Source organism: Conger conger, chromosome 17 (assembly GCF_963514075.1).
Source record: "Conger conger chromosome 17, fConCon1.1, whole genome shotgun sequence".
NCBI classification, from domain to species: domain Eukaryota; kingdom Metazoa; phylum Chordata; class Actinopteri; order Anguilliformes; family Congridae; genus Conger; species Conger conger.
In genome coordinates, this window is record NC_083776.1 from 31,977,766 (window position 1) to 31,996,428 (window position 18,663).

Genomic DNA, 18,663 nt, shown 5'->3' on the forward strand with positions numbered 1-18,663 from the left:
TAAAATGGGGGTCTAAGGGTTGTTGTCAGGGATCACTCGATATGGATGCAACCTCAAATTAAAGCTGATCGCCTGCACTTTAACCTCATATTTATTGTTTCATTTCAAATCCAATCTGTTGGAGTACAGAGCCAATACAACAAAAATTGTGTCACTGTCAAAATACGTACCACTCTGTGTACCAGGCCACCACCAGCCCAAACATGAGCAGAGCAAACCAGTCCCTTACTGAATTAAAAACAAGAAGTGGCTCTATTTTAAATGGGCAAAGCGAGGCAATATTTGTTTGAAAGTAGTCGAGAAGAATATATGAATAGCATGCTCTGAAGCATTGATTCAGCCAGCACCCTTATAACTACAAATATTAATGGCGCAAATGTATTTGGTGCCAGTTCAGAGAGATAAAATAGGCAAGTGTCATAGCTGTGTAGAATATATTACATTTATAGTATAGGCTAATATATTCTATTTTTGCAAGTATATTTTCGCTTTGAATTGTGTTCTTCAGTAAATTGATGATAGTTCTGCTGTAAAAGCTAAAAGTGAATAGAGCTATTTCATCTTTCCATTGATGCACGTGTCAACAGACATAATTGCCCACTATCGCTGAAGCTGCTTTGTAAACAACTGTGTAAATCATCTATGTGCTGGTCAGAGGAACACTGGGCCTGCGCCATCACTGATGTGTCCAGACAGCCTGGACAGGGAAGCAGTGTGCGAGTGTTTCTCAACGCTGTCCTGGCTCAATGTCCATCCCCCTGCAGAAACACAACTCTGCCATCTCTGAGGAAATGATGAAATCTTCATTGGAAATACTGTACAACAGTGATGCATGACCACAGAGATCTGATTTGTTGGATGGGCAGAGCGCATAATTGTGTCATTCAGTGGCATGTGAAGCGGTACTGATGTACCGATGATGTACTGATGGCATCTGGCCCAATGACATCTGTGTAAATGTATTCATGTCTTTACTGTAGTGACCTTTAATCAAACTAGTAGAAGATCGTTTTTTTGGAAATGGCACGCCAGCCGCTCTAGATAAAACAACGACATTTTTAGGCAGGTAAAAACATATGTGTTCTGCCAGGTGCTGCTCATTTTCACTGTGCAGGCCACCCGCTGAGGCTGAGGCGAGCTGGGGCTGCACTTGAGGTCTGCCCTTCATGTGCAGCTGCTGCAGGAAGGCTGGAGACAGTCCCTGAGAGGAGGTGAAGCTCAGACACAAACCCAATGCCACGGCCCATTACGCGCACGCCGCAGAGCTGCCGGCCAATCAGCAACAGCAGCGGACGGGACACAAATGCCCATTTCTGACAACAATTCAAAAGTGCAAAGTACAACTCTTTTATTGTAGGAAAGAAAAAAAATAAGTATTCTATAAATCTGTACACGTGAAAAGTACAAAACAAATGAGTAATAAAAGCTGCCGGGTGATGGTTCTGAGCTGTCCGTCTGTCTGTCCGTCTGTCTGTCCGTCTGTCTGGTGCCTCCCTTCCCCTGAGCTGCAGCCTGTCCCAGGAGCAGTCCTGTTCCACAGAAACACACCATCAGTTCTCCAATTCCCCCTAATAGTGGCCCAATATACAACACAACACAACACAACACCACACAACATTTGCTACAATGTTAGAAAAAGGTGAGAAAATCATTACTGGCTTAACTGCTACTGGACCTAGTTTTGTGTTTGTCTTGGTCCAGCTCTTGAACTCTGTGTTGTGTCTGTCAGTTAATTGTACATAACAAGTAATTATGGCCAATTTTACCACAATATACATTAAATAATATGAATCAATAATAAGTACAGTAATACAGAGGTAGTAATGTCGTAATAAATACCAAAATAGACACAAACCTCTGGTTTCTCATTTCTTCTTCCCACCCATGGTTAAATTCTCACTTTTCTTTTTCTGCACCTAAAATGTGCAACAGAAATGTGAGAACATTCAGGTTCATAGCTCACACCGTAGTACTCTCTGTACAGGTACGTGCAGGTAAGCCCACACACACACACACACACACACACACACACACATTCACACACACACACACACACACACACACACTCACACACACACAAACACACACACTCACAAACACACACACTCACACACACACACACACACACACTCACACATACACACACACTCTCACACAAACACACCCACACACTCACACACACACACACCCACACATACACAGACACACACACACACACACTCACACACTCACACACACACACACCCACACTCACACCCACACACACACACTCACACTCACACACACACACAAACACACACACACACACACCCACACACACTCACACCCACACACACACACACACACACACACACACACACACACACACACTCACACACACACACACACACACACACACACACACTCACTCACACACACACACACACACACACACACACACACACACACCCCTCACCTCATTCATGGCGTCATCAATCTGCTTTAGTTCTTCGTAGCGATCCCGAGATTCTCTGAGGGGCACGACCATCACATCTTCAATCTGAGGGAACAGCTGTGGGGGGCGGAGGCACAGAGGGGTGTGTGGAGGGGGGGGGAGAGGTCAGAGGTCATGCATGTATAATCATTGATTGACCCTTGTTGTGCACCCCCATATTAAATAATCACTTCATAATTCTCTCTCCAGGTGCAGCTGCACTCTTACCTTCATGACCGTCTCAAACATGGGGATGAGGACGAACTTGATGAAGCCGATTTGGGCCGTGGGTTTGGTCACTTTCTCCCTGTCCATGAAGGGCGCCACGGGGAGGCCCTCGGTTTTCTCCCTGTCGCTCTGGACACACAGGACAGGGGCGGTCAGCACTCAAAATGCACATGAACGTTCAGCCTCACAGAGCTTCTGCGTACTGTGAGGGGAAGCAGGAGTCAGAGCTCCACCGCAGTGACAGGGCCCCTCCCTCTGCCTCGCTCAGCCCGGTCACACGTGCCTCCCCAGCCGCAGGTGCCAGAACACAAAGCAGGCATCATAAACTTTGGACAGTGCTTTTCCTCTCCTGTCGTAATGTTTTATGTGGATACACACACGCACAGAGTTTTGAAGGATTAAGACTGCATGTTATAATTCATTAACATGTTCCGTCCTTGTAAGGGAGCCTGGGTAAATGGCTGTGTCATTGTTTACCTGCGTAAAGTACTCCTCCAGCAGACAGTCCACCCAGGGCTCGGCCACCTCCATTGGCCGCACCTCGTTGGAGATGTCACAGCACTTTATCAGCACCATCTTCAGCTGAGGCAACCAAACACACGGTCAGGAGAACACAGTCACAACCACAAACGCAGTCACAATCACATACACAGTCACAAACACAAATGCAGTCACAATCACATACATAGTCACAACCACAAACACAGTCACAATCACATAAACAGTCACAACCACAAACACAGTCACAATCACAACCACAACCACAGTCACAGTCACAATCACATAAACAGTCACAACCACAAACACAGTCACAATCACATGCACAGTCACAACCACAAACACAATCACAACCACAGTCACAACCACAGTCACAACCACAGTCACAATCACATACACAGTCACAACCACAAACACAATCACATACACAGTCACAACCACAAACACAGTCACAATCACATACACAGTGACAACCACAAACGCAGTGACAACCACAAACGCAGTCACAACCACAAACACAGTCACAACCACAAACACAGTTACAATCACATACAGTCACAAACACAGGCTAACACTGTCACATTGTAGGCTAAGATGTGTAGGCTAACACACAAGGGGCAATATACACGTAAACACAGTCAGGGTAATTTACTTATGCTGAAACAGTCACCGTGACATACACAAGGCAGAAACGTACAGAGAAACATACTCATGGTCTTCATCTGCTACCTGTACAGATAGCACCAATCTACCATGGTTAACAACTGAAATTGGTTCTTACACAGGTGACGTGCTCCTCATTTGTAAAGTCGAAGCTGTCCACTTTCTGCTTGAAGGAGTCCAGGATTTCCCCATGTCGGGCCATGTCTGTGGCTAAGATTAGTGTTATTGTTCCCTGGGACCAAAAACAGAGGCAAATGTGTTCACCAGGGAACCGAGTACTGTATGTAAACAAGTCTGATAGTAGTCATCCAGCAACTAGAACAGAAATACTTGTGGCTACATAGCTACATAGCTGGATACCAGTCAAAACCAGAGTACAGTGATGTACTGTTGCAGCAATCATTAAGACAACATTGATATATGACATTTAGATGGTAAATAGGCTCAAAACTATGGATAATAATACCACCGTATGCCCACTCTTTCCCCCTGTCTCTCTTCCATACTACAGGCTCAGAGCACTGCTGAAAGTTACCTGGCGTATCTGTTTGAAGGTCTCGGGGTCAAAGTTGGAGAAGATGTTGCAGTCAGGCTGAGTGAAGATTTGGAAGGCCACGGCACAGTGGTGATTCTCCAGGGGAGAGATGTCATTATAGCGCACCGCTAACTCTGTCCTCGCATTTATCTGGTACCTGAGGATGTAGAGAGAGAGAGCAAGAGAGGGTGAGAGAGGGAGGAGGGGGGAGGGAGAGAGAGAGAGCAGGGGAGGGAGGGGGAGAGAGCAGAGAGGGAGCAGGGGGAGTGAGAGAGAGGGAGCAGGGGGAGTGAGAGAGAGAGAGCAGGGGGAGGGAGGGGGAGAGAGCAGAGAGGGTGAGAGGGAGGAGGGGGGAGGGAGAGAGAGAGAGCAGAGAGGGTGAGAGGGAGGAGGGGGGAGGGAGAGAGAGAGAACAGAGCGGTTGAGAGAGGGAGGAGGGGGGAGGGAGAGAGAGAGAGCAGAGAGGGTGAGAGGGAGGAGGGGGGAGGGAGAGAGAGAGAGCAGGGGGAGGGAGGGGGAGAGAGCAGAGAGGGTGAGAGAGGGAGCAGGGGGAGGGAAAGAGAGAGAGCAGGGGGAGGGAGGGGGAGAGAGCAGAGAGGGTGAGAGAGAGAGGAGGGAGGAGGGAGAGAGAGAGAGCAGAGAGGGTGAGAGAGGGAGGAGGGGGAGGGAAAGAGAGAGCAGGGGGAGGGAGGGGGAGAGAGCAGAGAGGGTGAGAGAGGGAGGAGGGGGGAGGGAGAGAGAGAGAGAGCAGGGGGAGGGAGGGGGAGAGAGCAGAGAGGGTGAGAGAGGGAGCAGGGGGAGGGAAAGAGAGAGAGCAGGGGGAGGGAGGGGGAGAGAACAGAGAGGGTGAGAGAGGGAGGAGGGAGGAGGGAGAGAGAGAGAGCAGAGAGGGTGAGAGAGGGAGGAGGGGGAGGGAAAGAGAGAGCAGGGGGAGGGAGGGGGAGAGAGCAGAGTGGGTGAGAGAGGGAGGAGGGGGGAGGGAGAGAGAGAGAGCAGGGGGAGGGAGGGGGAGAGAGCAGAGAGGGTGAAAGAGGGAGGAGGGGGGAGGGAGAGAGAGAGAGTAGTGGGCAAGAGGCAAGAGCAAGATGAGAACGAGAAAGGGGTAGGGATGAGAGAGAAAGGAGAGAGCAGGAGAAAGGTAGGTGGATAAAGATGAGCTGAAAAAGAGGTGATGAGATGGGAGGAGAAAGAGGGTGAGAGAGAGTAAGAGAGACTGTGGGAGACTGGACAGAGAGGGAGCGAGGGAGAGGGGAGAAGAAACAGAAAGAAGAAAGAAAGAATGAAGTAGATGGAGAAGTGCAGAAGGAAGAAGGGAGATGACAGGAAAGAGAAGGGAAGCTCGGTCAGCAGGAGTGGTGATCGTGCATGTCACGTGAACAGCAGCGTCGTCTCTTACGTGTTGTTGTAACCGGGGTGGTCGAGGTCATGACACACAGCGGCTGTCATCAGGATCAGGATGTCCACCTGCGTGAACTTCTCCTGTAGGGGGCACAGGCACGCAAAGGGAGGGTGACATTCACACTCATACATCCCTGGTCCCATTGAGCTGTGGCTTTCATTGTTACTGAGTGATTCATTTCATGATATATAGAAGTTGATGATACAATTAGCGAATCTTAGCGAAGGTTTCTTGCATGGCTCCGAATTGGCAAAGTGAAGATAAAAACCAGGAATGAGATCAGCTCTAGAACCTCTGGCCACTAAACAACCGTCACAGGTCTGATAATTCTGTGTGTGCGAGCAGTGTACCGTTTTGGGTGGTGGTAACAGACACTTTCCATCTAGGGTCAGAAATACAGTGCCCTGTCAGAAAGTTGGGTTGTAAACCTTTTTGTCAGAAAAAGCAAAATCATTTTGCCCGCTCAATGCAAAAAAGGCTTGAGGCACTAACCCTCTCGACCTTTGAGGTACAGACCCTTTGAATATTCTCAGTGGGTTGAATAAATATTTTTCCTGCAATGTGATAATAGGCAGTACATTTTCATATGGTGGAACACTGTTTTCTTGGTCTGTGCAATAAAGGAGAAATCTCCTCCGGTCAAAGGGGACAGACAGTGTGGGTTAATGACTGAACATGAACAGTCATCTGATGGCCTCGGTCCATGGTTTATGGTTTACCTTTGTTTTACCACAGTTCATGTTTATTCCAGTAAACTGGAAAATGATTTGGAAACTAGAACTTCCCGAAATATATGCCAAGGGTCCCCTCAGGAGAGAGAAGGAATTTCAGACTGGCGGCCCTGCTGGGACACAGACAGCAGCCAGGGCTCAATGCCAGCACAGGCTAATTCTGTTATCATCTGGAGGCGGACAATCAAGGCCCACTTGTTCCAGCTCTCGCTCATAATCTCTTCCATCGGGCCCAGTAATTTGGCGACCCCCTTCAGCAGGACCAGACCCGCACAGTGTGATCCGCTCCTTTCTCATTGCCTCTTGTCCCTGTCACAGATCTCTGGCAGATGAAGTGTGGTTGATTTCCGGGGATGACAGAGTGTGATTCATGCTGTCTGTGTTCATCTGATGTATCATGTGACCCGCATACTTTTGGTAGCCAGTTTGTGTCTGGTTGCCAGTGTGACTTGCTGTGTACCTGAGTATACCGTAGTTGACCATATACAGTATGTATGTACAGTACACTATATTTCCTTCTGTGTGTGTGCGTGTGTGTGGGTGTGTGATGTGTTGTGTGCATATGTGTATGTATATGTGTCTGTGTGTGTGTGTGTATGCGTGTGTCTGTGTGTGTGTGTGTGTGTGTGTATGTGTGTGTGTGGGTGTGTGTGTGTGTGTGTGTGTGTGGGTATGTGTGTGTGTGCATGCGTGCGTGCGTGTGTGTGTGCATGTGTGTGTGTGAGATAGAGAATCTCCAGCAAGCGCTGAGGCTAGGGTAACGGCACATACACCTGGGTCCAGTGACTCATTGATGACTCTTAAAAAATCTAATTTGCATGGGTGTCCAGGACAACAGAATGTTCTCCTATGTTTCGCTTTCACCCCCTATGCCATCTAATTTCACAGCTCTCTCCTCTGCAGTTCAGTAGGGCATCCAAATGTAAAACAACATATTTGCAGCCTGAAATCCCAGCAGTGAAATGGAGTTGTTTTCGGCTTTTTGTATCTTAGCCATTGTTATATGTTGAAAGATGAGACGCATCAGGATACCATCATTACCAGCATGAGGGAGAAATGAATGTACTCCCTCACAAAATTCAATTCTTCAGCTAAACTGAGATGGCCTATTTCTTGTTGTCATTACTCATTCGCTTCAAAGGCACGTCAAAGTCAGCGTATAACACTGGTCAGGATGTTACAATTAAAGCAATCCATACAAATCCAGACACTTTCTTATCAGCCACTAAAAATACAGCATTTTCTCCATTAAATCAATGAAATTGCAAGCTCCCTCACTCTAGAAACCTGAATCGATAAGATACTGTATCTTCCCCACACCTACATTCAAGTGAGATGAGAGAGGTTAAAGTTAAAGTTAAAGATAGCTGGATGAAGACAGAGATGGAGTTAGACTCGAGACTAAGATTACCTGCAGGCTGCAGAGGTAAATCATGCTGTACATCATCTGCGTGACGCAGAAGCAGTGCCGGAAGTTGTGGAAGGGGTTGTTCCTGTAGTTGTCGTGGATGCAGAGCTGCGGAGAGAGAGGGACACAGACAGGGCGGTCATGTGACGTTGTCTGGCAGAGGGGCCGGGCGACTCAGGAGGAATCTTCCGGACATCGGAGAGCTCTCACCAGCCATCTCTTGAGGGTGATGGGGTTGATGTTGAAGTCTTTCACCAGTCCCAGGTCATGGTACATGTGCTCCAGGCAGCTCAGCATCTGAGACAGTATGGCATTGTGAGGTCACTTCCTGTAATGGCTCTCATTGGCCGGCTCTCTATTAACCCTCCTCAGTACTAACACAGTCGCGTGCCTTAGGCTTTCAAGACTCTTGTCATATTGTATTTCTTTCTTAAAGTTTAATATAGGCCTATGCCATTTTTTAAACAATTAAATATACGTATATTTGTAAATGTTATGTTTTTGAAATAAGACGAAACAACACAAAATGGCCCCTTCCTGTCCCCACCTCATTGTGCTCCCACTGCCAAACGTCGAACACAGGCTTTCTCAGAGCCTCAACTGTTTCCTGGGACAGATGGTACTACACACACACACACACACGCACACACACACACACACAGACACACACACACACACACAGAATGCACAAAGTGCAGACAGAGACAGAGGACACAGAGGAGACAGAAAGAGGGGAGAAACAGAATTAAAATCAGTGACATTTTAATCAGAAATCATAATAGAAAATTAATGGCTGGTTTTCAGAATGATTCTGTGGCCGGCTGGACAAGGGGGTACAGGGGGCAGGGCCCCTAGTTTACCTCATCTCTTCCTGATAAGACAGCATGCAATACAGGGGGTGGGGCTTCTAATTACATTACATTAATGGCATTTGGCAGAGCAACTTACAGTTGATTTTAGACTAAGCAGGACACAATCCTCCCCTGGAGCAATGCAGGCTTATGGGCCAAATAGCTGTGCAGATCTTATTGTGGCTACACTGGGGATCGAACCACCGACCTTGCGGATCCCAGTCATGTACCTTAACCACTACACTACAGGCCGGCCCTAATTAGCCCCACCTCTGCAATACAAGGGCATGGTCTGCAGACTCACCTTGAGGTAGGAAGGCACGTCTCTATGGGGGATTAATTTCCTCCCCTCGTCCATGAAACTGCTGCAGAGGGCAAGACGTTGGCACCTTTTAGCCAGTTAGACACCAATTTTACATCATTAAGTATTCCACTATGTATATAAAGCAAATAATGGAAAACTCATTTCAAAAGAAGACTCTCGGGGTCAAAGTCTAAAAGCTTTTGTGATTCTAATGACACTTAAAAACAAAGGGAATCCATTAATAACCCATGAATAAAGCTGTATCACATATCCGCTGGTCCAGCAATCCTTCAGCGAGATGTAGAGGTGAGATCAGTAAGAGGTCACAGCGCCGGCATCAGGTCACTGACCTGTTGTTCCTGGAGGCCATCTCTTTACGTAGATTTTTGATATCACTGCGACATTTCTCAATCTCCACAACCTTTAAGCCCTCCACTGAAGAGAGAGAGAGAGAGAGAGGCAGAGAGACAGATAGATGACTTGGCTACGACCATGATGACTTGGAATCAGCCCTCGGTGTTGCCTAAACATTTTGTGTGCACTTAATATGTACATTTGTCTGCAAAAGAGCATCTGCAACAATACATGGTAAATGGTTGGCATTTATATAACACCTTTATCCAAAGCTCTGTACAATTGATGCTTCTCATTCACTCAATCATACACACACTCACACACACACCAACAGCAATTGGCTGCCGTGCAAGGCAGCAACCAGCTCGTCAGGAGCATTTGCGGGTTAGGTGTCTTGCTCAGGGACACTTCGACACAGCCTGGGCGGGGGATCGAACCGGCAACCCTCCGACTGCCAGACGACTGTTCTTACCGCCTGTCGCCCCATTCCTCTTAAACATAAACATAAACACAAATTCACACGCAATGACAGACAGGGTGGCTCACGTACACTCCACTCTCTTCTCCAGCATGGCCAGGCGGTTTGTCACTTCCGTTTTCAGTTCGTTTATTTTGAAGGCCCTTTGGAATGCAGACAGCAGAAGAGGCGATTGATTAATCACACACAAAGGCCAGCACAGGCAAAAGGTTTAGGGCACTAGCGTGCGGTGTGGAAGAGCAGAGGGCAGGGACATACCTGGAGAACTGCTCTGCAACCTGAGACAGTACATTCTGAAATAGCTCCTCTTTATCTGCAATGTAAGACCACATTGTTAAATTTGCACTGCACTGGACACTTGCAAATGTGTGCTTGTCCTGTGTGGCACAGATCAGCAACAGTACTAATCAAGCCCGGGCCTGCTTAGCTTCAGCGCTAACCAAGCCCAACTGTGCTTAGCTTCAGCGATCAGGTAGAACAACCATATCGAAAACTGTACTTTGTCCCTGTTAAATAAATGTGCAGATATATTTTTGACTCATGAAAAACATCAAAAATAAAACAAAATATAGAAATAAAATCATAAAAATGAAAGACAAAATCAGTCATGGCCCTTAAAACAACTGAATGTATATGAAGACAAGACACATCAGGACTTCATGTGGCTTTAGAGCAAGGGAAGGAAACACCATTTCTGGAAGGCTGTATTTTGTTTCAGGATTTCATTCCAACTTCTGCTCTTGATAATGAAATTAGCTCAATCATTTATGTGATCTGGTCTTTCAGCTACGTGAAAACTGCTCTTGTGTACCAAAAGAAAACCTTTTATTGTCACTGACTAATCTACGAGTGAGCTGCGGTTCATGTTGACTATAATTGGCCAGTGTTGCCTGCGGTTATTGGTGGAAACAGAAAGCAGGAACAGAGATTGGCGGGGATCGGAGAGTGAGACTTTAACCCCTCCTACTCAGCCGGTAGGAATGTAGAGGATCTGTCAGCGCACTCACCAGCCAGCTGTCCCCCGGTCAGTGGCATTACTCTGTACGGTGCCCTTCAAAACAAGAACACACACACACGCTCACTGAAGATAGGCTACTATTGAGAGGGAGAGACAATTACTCACTCACACACACACACACACACACACACACACGCGCGCGCGCTCACTGAAGATAGGCTACTATTGAGAGGGAGAGACAATTACTCACTCACACACACACACACACACACACACGCTCACTGAAGATAGGCTACTATTGAGAGGGAGATACAATTACTCACTCACCCACACACATGCTCACCGAAGATAGGCTACTATTGAGAGGGAGACAGACAGACAGCCACTCTCACACACACACACGCTTACTGAAGATAGGCTACTATTGAAAGAGAGACAATTACTCATACACACACACACACACACACACAAGCTTACTGAAGATAGGCTACTATTGAGAGACAGTCTCTCTCTATCTCTCTCTCTCTCACACATACACACACACAAGCTTACTGAAGATTGGTTACTATTGAGAGACAGACAGACAGACACACTCTCTCACACACACACACACACACACACACACACATCGCTCTCCCACTCTCCCTCCTTCTCCTTAGCCCTCTCCCAGTCTCCCCCCTTCTCACATACAATTTACTTGTGGGTGTTACATTTTGGGAGGAGATTAGGAGGGAGGTGGGGTGGTGATGCAATCCAGATCACAGCCATACAATCCTGATGTTGTTTACACATACAGATTTTTATGTCTAACTTGAATTGTGTGTTATTATAATTATTGACATTACTTTGGATAGGTATTTAGAGGATACATCCCTTTTGGATGGAGATGCCAAGCACAGGCCTGGCCTGGAAACAACGGAAATGTTCCGGCCCCTCCAACTGGCTTTCTCTCACTGCCTAAGCATATGCTGGCATAATAACCACTAACCGACAAGGGAGAACACACTGAAAATCATTCAAATATAACAGTCATTATTTGTTTTTATACATTTTATACATTAAAGGGGCTACATGCTATAAGTGTGTCGATTGATTGACACATTCTCTCATTGATTTTTTTGTGGTTATGGGCTTTACCTCTCAGAGTTGTGTGGCATGGTGGGATCAATGGACACCATGGCTCCTGTAACATCCAGCAGGGAAATGGCGGTGTTCCTGTCGCACACAGACATCGGAGGCCCGTTCAAATGTACTGTACATTTCACCATTTAGCAGAAGCCTTTATCCTGAGTGCCATACATACAGCTTACATTTCTTTCAAGAAATTAATTTATACAACCAGATATACTGAAACAATTCAGGTTGATGCACACCAGTGCCCCACGTGGGAATCAAACCTGCAACATCACAGTTGCAAGCACAGCTCCCTAACCTTTATGGTCTTTCTGAGACCATGATCTATGTTCTTACTCTCTCACCCAACTTTTTCTCAAATCTAGTCAGAGATACATCATGTTAAGACACTGAATTAGCCATTTCTTTTTAACATAATATTATTATTTTTTAAATGCACATATTGCATACCAAAACAACAGCAATATGTACCAAAACGACAGTGTTAGTATCAATGCAGTCTAAGATATTCCAAAATAATTTTCTTTCCATTGACTTATCTGCCTGAAAACCCTCCCATGAGCCACCAGTGGGTCCAGCCAAACAGTTTTGGAACCATCAATTCAGAGCAGTCTGATATTATAACACACACACTGCCAGAGACGTAGCAAATTAATTTATTTGGATCCACACCGAAACACAGTGTAAATAGTGTAAAGCTTTGAAAAATTTAACCATAAAACCATTTGTACAAAGAAAATATCCAGCACTTTCAGCATCCCCACAGCGCTGACAGTCCTACCTGGGAAGCCCCAGAGCCAAACAGAACAGTTCTCTGATGTCACACGGGCTGCAGAACCGACTGAACACAACCTGGCAGGGCCAAGAAAGAGATGAGAAAAAGACAAGAACCATATGAGCTTCACCCAGTAGTAACATCCAGATCTGTGGATTCAGGTCTGAATGTACGACAAACACCCTGTGCATAGAAGTATGAAACGTGACTGACTATGCTATGTAGAAAAACAACCTTGCATGGAACAACAGGATGTGAGAAGTCCGAAGTGCATACGTAATTAAATTGTATCGTTTTTGATTGTAAAATTTTACAAACTGGAATAACACAAACTGCTGGTACAAAGTACAACACGTGCCCACAGACAGTGACTGGAAGCAGAGCCAATTTACTATTTTAAAATGCAAACAAACCAAAAAGAGGACAAACCTTTTTTTCCAGTAAAACACATAAAATGTAAAACACATAAAATGTTGAGTAGAGCAAAGCTACAAAAAATTTAAATAAAGACAGTGAAGGATGGAGATGCAGGAAAAGAAAGAGAGAGGGTGTGTGTGTGTGTGAGAGAGAGAGAGAGGGAGGGAGGGAGGGAGGGTGAGAAGAACTGAGAGCTCTCAAATGCCTGGAATTGACGGCTCCACACATGTGTGTGGGACAGGTATTTTTTTAGCTCCACTCCAGGCTGCACACAAACTGTGTAATGGATGCAGACTGAAAGTAGAATGAGGGTCCAACATGACAACTGAGAATATATGCATATATATAGAGAGATCATTTTTTTGTTTGTTTGTTTTGACACACCTTTGTTGTAACACCATAACAAAACAGCATAAGGCGCAGAAAACTCCCATAAATCGCAATGAAAGAAGAGAGAGAGATTTTATATATTTTATCATATGCAAACTAATATGTATGTGTATGTATCTGTGTTGTTTTTTTTATCTTGTCCATTTACTTCTTTTTGTAAATCTACAAAAACCCAGATGCCAAATGAAATGGAAAATTTAAAGAACAAGAGAACAAAAGGGAACAAAAGAAAAGGAAAAATGACAGGACAGTCCTGACTATGATACTACATAACAGTAAACCTCAATCCTGGTTCATGTGAGCCACAGTCTAATAGTTTTTGGTGCCGCCATATGACCAGCAACAGATTCACACCCAAGAACCCAGTTGACCTGAGTTAGCCTTGTAATCACCAACTTTAACTGATCAATTGCTGCGCTACTGAATTGCTGAGTAACAACAAAAGCCAACAAACCCTGTGGCTCTCCAGGACCAGGATTAAGAACAGGTGACATATTAACACTTACACACATACAATGTACACATTATTTATGCATTATAGCCTTTACACAATTATATATTTCCGTTGTTGTGGCATGTAATTAGATAAAGAATAAACCTGTTTACCAGGCAGGACACCCTGCCTATTATGGAAACGCACTCATATTACACAACATACCTCATAATAACATATTGAATTAGATCTCAAAAGGCAGCACACAGCTCAGATAGAGCACATCTCTGAAAAGGCTTCATCTTCGCTGAGATGAGGACCCAATCGTGAGTTCTGACCAAACCAGGATTCACAATGCCATCAGAGCTCTCCACAGCCCTCAAACAGCTTGTCTGTGGATTAATATTTATTCTAAATGTGTATATTCTTTTGAGTGATCGTGCATATATTCTTACCTGTGTAAGTTAATACATGTGGGCGCATTTCTGTCTCATGGTCTTCTTGAAGAATTGTGAATTAATAAAAATGGTTGGAACAGCATCATTCACGCTAGAATACGCTTGAATATTCGCGTTACAATAGATTCACGTTATGGTGCTCAGTATGCAAAGCATCAGCAATTATGACAACAAAGAGAATGAACAAATAGATGGCACTAATAGACTCCAGTCTAAGTGTTTCCATCCAATGTTGTGCCGACAGTATTCTGTGCTCTACTTTGGCTGGTCCGACCAGGGCCAGGGGTGAGACACCCTGGCTTAACATATGCTGCCACTCCTTCCACTAGCTTTCGCTGTGTACGTTACAGACAGGGATAGATGCGATTCTACAGTTTAATGATTGTTTACTTCTCAGAGAATGTACGATTTACCAAAAATCTACATTAATGTACACCCGTTTACACGTTTACATGCGGCCACAATATGTTTACAAAACAAAACTGTGCAGTGATTCCAGGCATGCGCATGTTGTGATTAGCTATGTAGCTCACAGAGCACAATCAGGTAGCTGTTTACTAAATGAAACTGCGATCAGTCATTTTGGCATGCTCCTTTAAGATTTCATGAATTATGGATAATGCACCGATAGGCTACGTACACACAGACGCGCGCGTCCCATTCAAAATAATTGACTCAGTCGCGATTAATATGGATGAATACATTCTCACATCCGATTTTAGGGTTACATAAGCGCTTACATTTTATTCATCCAGGCATATTTTTCCCTTTTTTTTAGTCCTATCTTTTTTCTGAATTTCTCGACTCGTTTCAACTGAACAATTCGCAGTAGAAAGAATTTATTAACATTTATGTAATTTATATAGCCTATCCGAACATCTTCGACCAAATTCACGTGCACAGCCACAATCAAATAACTGGTAACAGAAACAAACGGATTTCTGTTATTTACCTTCTGGATTCTGCCATCAACGTCTAGATAAATCACTCTGTTCGCTGACGAAGCTGATCCCATCTCTCCTCTGGCGTTCAGCCCAAAGCAGTGTCCTTCGGAGTCGATTTGAGCGTTGACTCGGCACCGGGTTTAAGTTAGCTTTTAACCAGCATCTCCTTTTCACACTATCACCCTTCTATCAATTCAAGAATCTCTCTCTCTCTCTCTCTCTCTCTCTCTCTCTCTCTCTCTCTCTCTCTCTCTCTCTCTCTCTCTCTCTCTCTCTCTCTCTCTCTCTCACACACACACACACACATACTCTCTCTCTCTCTCTCTCTCTCTCTCTCTCTCTCTCTCTCTCTCTCACTGACTATATCGCTCGCTCTCACTCTCTTTCTCTCTCTCCCTCCATCTGCATCGGACAGAGCTAGATTAGTATACTCTACTGATACAAGTCTGAGAAAGGAAAGCAGAAATCCTAAGTGCCCTCATTGCCATAGTTACCTGGCTCACCAAGGACAGGACAGCGGACGTAGTCATGGTTGCGTACATGGTCTCACCTCTCTTACCAGTCGCTGTAGCTTGGTCTCATACGGTTCTGTATACATTTCGATTGGCCCGATCCCTTTGAAACGAAACGCGTGTCTGTAGGAAGGAGCTGTCCGTGGTTCTCCTGTCAACCCCACCTGACTCTGGGACTCCAGCGCAGTCTGAACTAAAGCTCTATTGGAGGACAGAGGCCCATTAAAATGACCTCTCTAGCTAAGCCAGACTATGAGCTCGGATGGAAATGGATTTTGAAATGAACTGTTTTACTGATAAAACGTTATGTTCAGTGAGAGAATACGGTTCTCTGTTGGTGTCATTTAAAACTGCTTAAGTGACTGAAACGTTTCCCACTTCTGATACACAGATCTTTTTTTCTTGTGTGAAATTGCAGTTATACAAATTCTAATACACAATTATACAAAAATAGAACAATTGTCATATGTTGAATTTTCTAATGTGATTTTGCTAATAGATTAAATGACACAGCCAGCAGCCACCTTAATGATAATCATTTAATGTTCCCAAATTAATTTTATTTTGTCGACAGAGACAAGCTATAGGCTACACACATAACAGAAGAATTTATTTCTGTAGTTTGAATTTCTTGTTGGTCATATTCAATGAGCCAACAAGCTGAAGCATAAATATGCTCTTTCTGTGTCCATTGCAAGGATATTTTACTTGGTTTCACTGCATATTAAAAATCCAAGATACATTGAAACAATGACACGTTTTATAAATGTTTGACAGGGTTCTCTCCAATAATCGCACGTGGTAGCCATTGAAAGGGGTAAGAATGCGAATGAATGCGTTTCCCTTTTCGTTCAGCTTCTCCACATACCTGCATCTTCATTCGTCCACCAACAGGCGCAGGAATAGCATTCCTGAGAATGATATAGCGTGGTCAGGTGGTTATTGGGTAATTGAGCTTTTCATTTCAGACTTTTACAGCGCTGTTTTAGATTCGTGTGTACTCGCGCATCTGGTCTGTGTTGTTAAAATTATTCGCTGTAGCCACTTTGTCGTATTTTGATGAATAGACGCTGCCAAGAACAATCTCCACAGCAATCTCCAATAACAACAATTAGGGGAGGCCGGAGATGGTTGTCACACTACTCCCCTGAGACTCACTCAATTTCAGCACGTCATATAAGAGTCATTTCAACACTAGTGCAACCCTTTAAGTATTTGGTAATAGTATGTATACCTTTTATCCAATTGCATTAATATAACAAAAATGTATACATTCACAAAGACAACCTGACTCTTGAAAAAATAGTTCAGTAAAAAATGACCTTTTTAAACATTCTTAAATGTTGTAGTCACCAAATAAGTTCTAAATTTGCAGAAATGTTAAATATCTATCTCAAAGATGTTTATTTAGAACACACTGAGTGTTTAAATTAGACTGTTTTATCACGAACCTTTCATAGCAAAATTCTCAATGAGGTAAAGTACCGCTTAGGTAAAAAGCTCGTCTTTGATAGACATAACCAGATAAAATTTCAAATGTGTCGGGATGTGCTTAATGCAGACACGCACGCACGCACGCACACACACACTCCACAAGGAGCAAATTAGTGGCACTTCACCGCTGATTAAACGCTTCGATATTTGTGGTTTCATGGGTCGATTCCCTACCGCGTCATGTCCTCATTACTGCCTGCCACAGCCAATCAAACTCTGTGAGTCTTTTAAAACCTTATACTTCCGCTAAGCATCGTTAATGGTAGTTCAATAACTGGCTGGGCACTTCTTTCAAGAAGGAAGTCCAGGTGTTACAATACCACCATTCACAGTGGAGGCTGGAATTCCCGTGAAGGGGAAGATGACAGGAAGTGCCCCACACACACACCTGAGCAATCAGGGAATCATAGTTTGCGTCACTGGAATTCCAACCACTGTTCCAGCAAATTCTTCTCTGGCAGTTACTTTGCCTAGACAAGCTCAGCCTCTTGTTAGCACTTCTGCAGCAGAAGTATTGAGTGTGAACTTACAGTAAGCAATGCATCACTATCTCATAAATGGTAGGCATTTATATAGCGCCTTTATCCAAAGCGCTGTACAATTGATGCTTCTCATTCACCCATTCATACACACACTCACACACACACCAACAGCAATTGGCTGCCATGCAAGGCGCCGACCAGCTCATCAGGAGCATTTAGGGGTTAGGTGTCTTGTTCAGGGACACTCTGACACAGCCCGAAATGCATAAAAGCATGCGGTCAAGAAGTTCAGCTGTTTTTCAGACCAAATGTCACAATAGGGAAGAAATGTGACCTAATTGACTTTGAGAAACTGTTGATCTCCTGTGATTTTCATGCACAGCAGTTTGCAGAGAATGGTGGGACTTTTTTTTTTTTTTTTTTTTGCCTCTGTGGGGTCTGAGCTGCCAGAGACGAAGAATACTATAATACTATATTGCTTGTCCATGAAATGTTTTAATAGATCCAACATAAAGAGAGCCGTTCTAATACCATGTTATTATCGAGCAACAAAAATAGTTTAAATGAAGCATCGAAGCAGATGCCCCCCCCTACCCAATCTTTTTTTTATACTTGGTGGTACTTTTAAGTTCACATAAAATCAATTTATACAATGTGATAATTACTGAATTAATTCAGACGCCAGTTCCTTAAGCCTTATACCACACCATCACCAAATTATCTTCCAGTAAATCGACATTAATG

The 18,663-nt window shown here is 44.6% G+C and overlaps 1 protein-coding gene across 4 annotated transcripts; it reads right to left on the reverse strand.

The window, feature by feature from the left end:
- Positions 1 to 1,323: 1,323 nt before the first annotated feature.
- On the reverse strand, positions 1,324 to 17,431 carry LOC133116581 (high affinity cGMP-specific 3',5'-cyclic phosphodiesterase 9A-like). Of its 4 annotated transcripts, none has more exons than XM_061226300.1 (19): positions 17,395 to 17,431; positions 12,796 to 12,866; positions 12,018 to 12,095; positions 10,930 to 10,973; positions 10,181 to 10,235; positions 9,995 to 10,065; positions 9,441 to 9,525; positions 9,091 to 9,151; positions 8,483 to 8,557; positions 8,146 to 8,232; positions 7,939 to 8,043; positions 5,794 to 5,876; positions 4,398 to 4,554; positions 3,981 to 4,094; positions 3,179 to 3,283; positions 2,702 to 2,830; positions 2,456 to 2,551; positions 1,856 to 1,916; positions 1,324 to 1,529 (listed from the first exon to the last, which is right to left on the reverse strand). In XM_061226300.1, exons 3-18 carry the CDS (start codon positions 12,056 to 12,058, stop codon positions 1,866 to 1,868), a joined length of 1,359 nt encoding a protein of 452 aa, XP_061082284.1. In that variant the 5' UTR covers positions 12,059 to 12,095; positions 12,796 to 12,866; positions 17,395 to 17,431; the 3' UTR covers positions 1,324 to 1,529; positions 1,856 to 1,865. The 4 variants fall into 4 exon arrangements, with proteins under 4 accessions (XP_061082284.1, XP_061082282.1, XP_061082281.1 ...); XM_061226298.1 differs by lacking the exon at positions 17,395 to 17,431 and adding an exon at positions 16,812 to 16,876; XM_061226297.1 differs by lacking the exon at positions 17,395 to 17,431 and adding an exon at positions 15,440 to 15,664.
- Between the last annotated feature and the right edge of the window lie 1,232 nt (positions 17,432 to 18,663).

Excerpts from the sequence above, each read along its gene's own strand:
- LOC133116581 (XM_061226297.1), bottom strand. The coding sequence starts at position 15,502 with ATGGGATCAGCTTCGTCAGCGAACAGAGTGATTTATCTAGACGTTGAT. Across the intron at positions 9,152-9,440 it reads ATGGCCTCCAGGAACAACAG|CAGTTTCATGGACGAGGGGA; the intron begins GTCAGTGACCTG and ends TGCCCTCTGCAG. Across the intron at positions 8,558-9,090 it reads ACGTGCCTTCCTACCTCAAG|TACCATCTGTCCCAGGAAAC; the intron begins GTGAGTCTGCAG and ends GTGTGTGTGTAG.